Source organism: Trichechus manatus, unplaced genomic scaffold (assembly GCF_000243295.1).
Source record: "Trichechus manatus latirostris isolate Lorelei unplaced genomic scaffold, TriManLat1.0 scaffold00093, whole genome shotgun sequence".
Classification (NCBI taxonomy): domain Eukaryota; kingdom Metazoa; phylum Chordata; class Mammalia; order Sirenia; family Trichechidae; genus Trichechus; species Trichechus manatus.
The window spans coordinates 545,208-553,896 of NW_004444029.1; the positions used below are offsets into that span (position 1 = coordinate 545,208).

At 48.3% G+C, this 8,689-nt stretch overlaps 1 protein-coding gene across 2 annotated transcripts in view; it reads right to left on the minus strand.

Annotated features, from left to right (window-relative positions):
- Positions 1 to 1,360: 1,360 nt before the first annotated feature.
- Positions 1,361 to 8,689, minus strand: part of ZNF398 (zinc finger protein 398) — a 9,225-nt gene continuing 1,896 nt past the window's right edge. For both annotated transcript variants that reach the window (XM_023736864.1, XM_023736863.1), the window contains one exon: positions 1,361 to 7,470. In XM_023736864.1, the coding sequence (XP_023592632.1) occupies positions 6,329 to 7,470 (1,142 nt within the window). In that variant the 3' untranslated portion in view covers positions 1,361 to 6,328. The remainder of the gene's footprint in view (positions 7,471 to 8,689) is intronic.

The window sequence follows — 8,689 nt, forward strand, 5'->3', positions numbered from 1 at the left end:
AAGAGACAGAAAGGGCCACATAAACCAGAGACTTCATCAGCCTGAGACCAGAAGAACTAGATGGTGCCCAGCTACCATCAATGACCACCCCGACAGGGAACACAACAGAGTCCCGGATGGAGGAGAAAGGTGGGGTGCAGAACTCAAACTCTAGTAAGAAAACCACACTTAATGGTCTGAGACTGGAGGAACCCCAGAAAGCATGGCACCTGGATTCTCTATCAGCCCGGAACTATAAAACAATTTCCGAGGCTAACTCTTCAGACAGGGATTGGACTGGACTGTGGGACATAAAGTGATACTCGTGTGGAGTGTGCCTCTTAGCTCAAGTAGATACAAGAGGCTAAATGGGCAGCTTCTGTCCAGAGGTGAGATGAGAAGGCAGAGAGGGTCAGAAGCTGGTTGAATGGACATGGGGAATCAGGGGTGGAAAGGAAGAGTGTGCTGTCATAGTATGGGGAGAGCAATTAGAGTCACATAACAATGTATGTATAAATTTTTTCATGGGAAAAAACTTAAGAAATAATAAAAAAAAAGAAAAAAAAATTGGCTGCTAAAGAAAAGGTTGAAGGTCCGAGTCCACCCAGAGTGCCTCAGAAGGCTTGATGATCTACTTCTGAAAAATCAGCCCTTGAAAACCCTGTGGAGCACAGTTCCGCTCTTACACACACAGGATCGCCATGAGTTGAAACTGACTAGACGGAAACTGGTTATTGGTATTTCATTATATACAATGTACAGGAAAAAATAACCACTGAATGACTCCACTATCCACAATCGTCATTATTTTGGTGTGTTTTCCTTTCATTTCCCTATCCACAAAAAAAAAAACAAAAAACAAAAAACTGCAACTTACACCTGTAAAAAGTTGAATTGGCAAAAGTTGTGTGATACATTTACAATGATAAAAAAAAAAGAGTAGCTGCTGAGCCTGCTTATGTATAACCAAAAGCCTCATGTGATTTGGTTTCTTCGTTTGGAAGTTTAGGGTCATGCTTTCATGGGACATCCCAGTTAATTGGCCTAATAACTTGTTTAGTGATTCTGTTCTACCTTCTAATTGATTGCATAGTGCCTGGGGTCTTAAAAGCTTGCAAGCGGCCATCCAAGGCACAACAATTGGTCTCTATTCACCCGGAACAACAGACAGAGGAAGAAAGGGCCTCAGGAAGAGGAGGAGGAAATAGAATGTGTGGCTAACCCCATGAAAAACTGCCTCCTTTGCCATGAGACCAGAAGTAGATGGTGCCCGGCCACCATCACTGAACATTTAGATCAAAGGTTCTATAGAAGAATCCTGATCAAAAGGGGGAAAATGCAGAATTTCAAATTCTCATGGACTCCAGTCTTTCTGGAGCCACGAACGCTAGATGAACCCCTGAAACTACTGCCCCGAGATAATCTTTAAACCAAAAATATACCCTAAAATCTTCTTAAAACCAAACAAACTCTCCTGGGTGGCTTAATTTTTCAATCTGTCAAGATTCTGCTGTGAATTCTGGCTTTGCTAGTAAACAAACACGAAGCCACATAAGCTGAGCTTTTAGCATTTTATTTGAAATGTAACCTGGCATTCTCTGAAAGGATTGCTGCCCCCTGCTTGTAGGGCTTCTCTGACTGGGCTGTAGCCATCTGCCTTCTTCGGTGGTTTTAGGATTAAAATAATTGTTTTGAAGAAGCCATTTAATTGACCAAGTTGATACACATTAATTCTGTTGTGTGTGTATGAGTGACTGTGGCCTGAGCTGCTCATTTAAAGAGAAACTAGAGCCAAAAAGGGAGGAATAACAGGCTAGAAAGTGACAAATTACTGCTTTTGCAAGATCCAGTAACAGCACCTTCTAGGTCCTTTATGCAAGAGACAATGAGCTCTGGTCTGTGATGGTGCACATAAGGTGGAAATCTTTTAAGAAACCCTCATATAGGTTAAACAGATCCTCTCCCCTGCTGGCAGTACTAGAGATGCTACTCTGCCACCATGCGCCCATTCCCCAGTGAATCCACTGGGCCGTGTGACTTCCCTCCCCACAACAGCTGCCTGAACCAAGATAAGCACTAACCCAAGGGAAGCCAAAGCAAGGGACAACCCAAGGGCTGGCTCAAAACTTCTGTGGTCTGGTATAGAAAGAGGAGCTAGGCCACTTCCTTCTCAGAATCTGAACTAAGAAAAGCCGAGTCAGAGCCACACAATGTCACGGCACACAGAAACCTGGGGAACCGTTAAGTACAGAAGACAAGAGTAAGAGTACACTAAATGGAAGCAAAGGACGACAGCAGGTAAAGAGCTGAGGCATCAAGTAATCGTGCCCAGCAAGCCAGAGAGCAGCCACCTCGTGGAGTGCCCGTTTCTCGACACTTTCCACTTGGAATTCAGCCTGGTCTTACCACCTTCTGGTCCTGTAAAATCTTTCCCAGCAGCCACCATCCTGAGCACCTTCTAAGTGTTGGGCTCTGTGCTAAATACCTTACACAGGTTTCCTCCTAACCCTAACACCTCTGAGACATGGGTGTTATCCCTATCTTACAGGCAAGTAGACGGAGGTGGTTAAGTAACACACCAGTTGTTACCAATGATGAAGCCAGGGTTTGAATCTAGGTCCAACTTGAGTCTATGCTTCTAACCACTTAGCTGTACTAACCCACCCATATCCTTATGTTAAGGCCTCATGTGCTCCCCCCTCCCCCAGTCTGACCTAACTTGAGTATTTTTTGCTTGTAAGAGCCGGACATATCCCAAGATGAAGAAAGGCCCTATGTGTAAATCCTATGAAAAGTAGTGGTCGCTTCCTTGGCTACAAGAACTAGAGTGAAGAGATCAGGGTCATAGGCATCCACCAAGCACGCAGGCATCCACCAAGCACGCATAACACACATAATGATATCAGAGGTCCTCTCCCATAGAGCTTTTCTTTTTTTAAAAGGCTTTTACTCATTGCTTCTGAACAACCCTCAGGCAGACGTTATTGTCTAAGAAGCTATGATTGAGGGAGAGGGGAAGAATCTGAGCTGAGAGGAAGTATTTGTGATCTCAGGTCCTTTCTATCAACAAGGCTTCTGCAAATTGAGACAGTGAATGTTTGTTACTCCCCACTAGGCCCAGGATCAGGTGCTGACTGCAATGGACATGGACACCCACGTCTCTTAAAGTGCTCTGAAAAGAAGCCCAGCAGAGCCCCCCAACAGGGACTCTGCAGACTTCCTTATTAATGTGGAGGGAAGTTATGTGGAGCACTGCTCCAGCTAGCGTCCAGCTCAGGCATTTCCAGCATCAAGCCAGCAGAGAAGGATTGCAGTGACCTTCCTCCACTTTCTGTATAAGCAATCAGCTTCCGCTTAGTTCCAGGTCTGTGGCTGAACCAGAGGTTCATTCACTGGTGCCAACAAAGAACTTAGTAAGCAGGGTGAATTTGGTTATGTTGAACACCTGGATCCCCTAGCCATTCCAATGTTCCAAGAGGTCAAGGAGATGGTACCTATTTGTGACAGAGCTGACTTCTCAGCCCGGAGGCAGACTTCCAAAAAGCCTATGTCTGGGTTTTCCTCTTTCCTATTTTGTATGGTCACGGAAATCCATCCTCAGGTTCTTCTTCAACTCCAGAGTTAAACACAATTTCTCTCAGGAACCCTCAATGGGCCAAGAGGTTCTTCTCCATACTGAACTTTTCTGTTGGAGCTTAGCTTCTCTTTTTCACTGATCCATTTTACTTATACACCTTTGAATCTTAAGCAAACAAACTCTTTAGAGCTGGCCTGGAATTCTACCCAGTGGGGACTGATGCAGGGAAAGGAGAACAGAATGTATGTGGCTGAACTCCCTGGTCTGTACCAGGGCTGAGGGTTAGGATTAACACCTATTCTGTCCTTCTGGGATGGCCTGCACATTCCCTTACATTCAGCTTCATGGCTTTTCCTTAAAAGACTGGTATTTGGGCTATGTTCACTTCTTGCCAAAGTTTGGATCCCTGCTGGCTATAGTTCCTTCCAGAATGGGTGTGGAAGTCACCTGCAGCATTTTTATCCACAGGTGTTTTTCACTGATAAGCTCTGCCTAAAAAGGAATTTTAGGTGTTGTCTAGTTCAACATCACACCTGATGTAGGAATTCCTCCTCCAGCACACTCTAGACAAATGCTTGAATCCATTCAGAAAATGGATTGGCCAGCTACAGAGTACTTTTCATTTCTCTGCATTTTCATGAGGGTAATCAAGGTACAACAGGGCGGAGTCTAACACTCAAGTTCCTAGTGGGTCACCCATTAGGCTGGAACCCTGCCTTTGGGATTCCCAGAACACCTGAGTTTTCCCATGATGAAGGTTTAGATTTTGGCTAGAAAGCTCTTAATCCTAATATGCCAGGGTTCTGCCCTTAATCTGTCTTGGTTTGTTCTAAGTACCCTTGGGCTTTTTGCATCACCTCAGACTGTAAGTTATGACAGCAGACTGAGTCTCCCATATGTCTGTCTTCCATGGTTCCTGGTACTGTGAACAGCATGTAGCAGATGCTTTATGATTATCCTGAAGAGTAGCATGTTCAGACAGAGCCTTCCTGGAGCAAAGACAGCTGGGGCAACACTTCTTCCTAGGCCGGTTACACACAGCTAGGCGGGGTGAAACGCTGGGCCAGGTGATGAGGAAAAGAGTCTCTCCCTTATCACTTCACCAAAAGTGTCCTGTCTAAATCCTCGACCTGGTTCCAGGCATCATAGAAAGATTCAAGGGAAACAAAAGAGCGCAGGAATAAATAACTTTTCTGCCTAAGACAGGGCTTCTGCCTTCTCTTTCTGTCTTCTCCCTCAGGCTTGAAGCAAGAGTAAAACAAATCAAAATGATTTTAGTCAAGTTTCAGCAAGAATTTCTCTGCTTTGATTTTGCTGTTTTATTTGGCTTTGCCTGGACAGAAGCCACAGATATAGACAGGATTTTGGCAAGAGAAGGAATGTATTACAAGATTCTTATTATAATTTTTTTTTAGTTTCTAGAGGCTCATTTTTTTTCAACAGCCTCATTTTGCAGATGAAATTTTGAGATCTGTAAAGGGAAAGGGACTTACACCCAGTCATAAAGCCATTTAGGAGCAGGACCAGGCTCAGATGTTCCCAGGAGACTGAATGACTGAAAAAGGAACACATGGCAGCCAAGGTCCCTAAAAGCGAAACAAACAGGAACAGGCCGTCCTTGTCTATGCACAGGTCTTAGCTCTAAGTTGTCTAGAAAGCTCCTCAGTCTGTCCATTGTCAGTAGGGTACAGCCAGATGGGGTGAACATACACTCTCTGATGGCTCAAGAAAGCTGTGTTACCACACTATTATCATCTCACTACTTAGGAAGTGGAAGATGAGAGTCCCACTGGTGCTTTCAAAACTCCATAACGCTTCTGGAAAGTTCTGGGATCTTTCCTGCTGATGGCTGTCAGGAGTATCAGACATCAGGAATGGAAAAGCCAGCTTACTGGCTTGGAAAAGAATTTGATGCAAGTGATTAAGAAACACGGTTCAGACACAAGTTTTCAGGCTGTTCTGTCAGTGATATGCTAGCTATTTTATATCTCTAGCTTTTAAAGCTGGGGCTGAGAACACTTTCTTAACCAATTTCTTAACCAGGACCTTGGCAGAGGTATCTAGAAGTTTAAACGCCAGTTACGAGCCTGAACGCTTCAAATCAAGCCAGTGAAAGTAAAGAACTGCTCTCCTTAAAAAGCTTTTAAAGTCAGATTTCTTGTTCACCCAGTATTAAACACAATATATTAGAAGAATTAACCTAGGAAACTTAGTTTTGAGTTAGCACGTTTTAGGGAAAGGCAGCTACACAGGTTTGTGAACAGATCTCAGGTGGAATCAAGAGAAGCATGGAAGTAACATAACAGAGACTTAACAAGCACCTTCTTCCAACCACCACCTTACCTATCAAGGAATTACAGAAAAGCTTTAGTTACTCTTTCTCATGTCTCATGACCGGCCTCGAGCTTTGGAGGCACTCCTCACGTACCAGTCTCTACCCAGAGTTGCAATCTGTCACTAGCCTGTTACCCCCTGATGGATTACCAGTGGCCACATCTTGCTTTTCAGCCTCTCTGCAACATTCTTCTATCTCCTGCGTATGTGATATCTTTGAAAAGATGGGGATGTTGGGCTCCTTTCCAGGTCTCTCTGGGCTTCAAAATGTAGTGTTCCTATAACGTGGTGAAGTTCCAGAACTCCAGCCCGTCGGGTCAGACGTATAGGACCTCAAATTCACTGACATGCCTGGTAATCATCATTGCAGGGCAAGGGGCTCATGGGGTTTCTCGGACTTTCTGCCTGCTGTGAGCTTGGGGAACCATGAAATGACAATCACAAACCCCCTCCTCCACTCCCTTCCCCATACCAACGGCTGGCCTCGTTAACACCCAGGCCAGGGGTCTCGAGCTCAGTTATGAGGGGCCCAGGCGGGTCAGGCGGCTGTGTGGATGGATCACCATCGCCCGCACAGCTGCCACCGTGGCCCGACCGCAGGTGGTCTTTGAGGGTCTGTTTGTAGCGAAAGCTCCGGCCACAGTGAGTGCAGGGGTAGGGCCGCTCGCCCGTGTGGATGCGCTGGTGCTTCATGAGGTGGTGCTTGCGGATGAAGCTCTTGCCGCAGTGCACGCACGGGAAGGGCCGCTCGCCCGTGTGCAGTCGCTGGTGGTTCAGCAGGTGCTCCTTGCGCATGAAGCTCTTGCTGCAGTCGGCGCACGGGTAGGGGCGCTCGCCCGTGTGGATCATCTGGTGGCGGATCAGCGCCGAGTGGCCGTTGAAGTCGACGCCGCACTGGGGGCAGGAGAAGGGCCGCTCCTGTGCGTGGCCCCGCTGGTGCAGCAAGAGGCTGATCTTCAGGCTGAAGCTTCGGCCGCACTGGGTGCAGCGGAAGGGCCTCTCGCTGGCATGGGCTCGGCGGTGGCTGGTGAGCCGGGCCTGGTCGGCAAAACGCTTGGGGCAGTCGGGGCAGGGGAAGGGGCGCTCGGCACTGCTGTGCACCCGGAGGTGGTAGGTGAGCCGAGACGGGTGAGTGAAAGTCCGGGCACAGTGTGGGCACGTGGGGGGGGGCTCGCGGGCAGGGTCCTGGGAGCTGCCAAGGCCAGCGGGCTGTGGAAAGTGCTTGGGGCACTGGGCGCAGGGCGGGGGGCACTCTCCGGCATGGCTGCACTCGTGGGTCGGCGCCGCCTCCCGGCCGAGGCTCTTGCCACAGTGGTGTCCTGAGAACACCTGCTCCCCGGGGGGCGGCGGCAGGGGGTAGCTCCCCAACTGGGTGAAGGTCACCGGTCCCTCAGAGGCTTCAGCCAGGTCAGCAGCTGGACGTCCGAAGGACGTCATGGGTGCAGACTGCTGGCCTTTGAAAGTCACATCTGGGAAAGCGTCCTTTGCCGTGGTTGCTGAAGGAGAGGGGAAGGTGACGGGAACCTCAGGGCACAGGGGCGCGCCAGCAAGGTCTTCCGCTTTGACCACTAGCTCCCCCTCTGAAAGAAAGGAAGGAAGAGTTATGCCTGAACCCAGCGGCTGGCCAGCTCTGACAGGCTGCCTGCACCCTCAACTGGCTCGGGCAAGACACTCAGTGGAGGCTGAGATCAGATCAGGTGCCTGCAGTCCCGACAGCAAATCGTCAGACAAGCCAAAGCCGTACCTCTTAGATGTTCTCTATTTGGAAAAGCAAGAACCTTGGTGTCAACCTTCCCAGCATTATTTCAATGTTTCTTCTCTGCCCAAGCGCTCTGCAAGATTCTCCGCTGCCCACTGCGACAAAGGCTGACGTCGTGCATTTACTTCCTCCTGCTCCTCTCAGTTCCACCAGGTAAGTCCTTCCTTGCTGTCAGCTGTCTCCATACTTCCCCTACAAAGAGCACTGTACGTGCTTCCAAATCTTTGCTCATCCTGTCCTTTCTGTGGCATACACTGCTCTCCCCTCTTCCCAAACCGCACCCAGCCCAGTGCACCGACCTTCCAAGACCCACTCTGGCTTCACAACCCTCTTCAGGCCTTATCTAAATGCCTAAACCAAGCTCGTCGTTTCTGTTATACAAACTGTTCACCCTCCATTCCAGCACTTACAGTGCGTATGCCTGACATTGACACGAGTCCCCTATGTCGCCTCCTGAAAAGAAGAGATGTCATGTTTCCCATTCGGGCCTCCCACAGTCTAACAGAACGCAGGAAAGATGTTAACTAACAAGCTGCATTAATGTATCTAAGCTACCAGGTCCCTCTGGACCTTGAGATTCTCCTCCTATAATTCAGATGGCAAAACGCAGAGGGTGCCACCCATCTGAGGAGGAAGTGCTCCAATGGACATTTCTGTCTCCCTGGCTGCTCTCCCCACCCCATCCCCATTTTTGTTCTATCCTTTCCACACAATCTTCAGATCTTCTGTCTTTCCCCACCCTCACGCTTTTGTATGTACTTGTTTTCCTTCCTCTGACAATTCTAATTTGTCTTTGCCCTTAAGTGTTTTCTTGCTCAAAATTTCCATTAATAAACTTCCAGCTTCATTTCTAACTTACTCAATTCTTGAACCTGTTCCCCCACCCTCCCTTCCCTCCACAGCTCCATTCCAGCCGCTCTTTCTTTGTCAGTCCTGGCCTGGGCCTGAGCATCTCTTCAGCACGTCACTCACCTCCACGGGCACGTCACTCACCCCCCTAGAGGCACGTCACTCACCCCCCTACAGGCACGTCACTCACC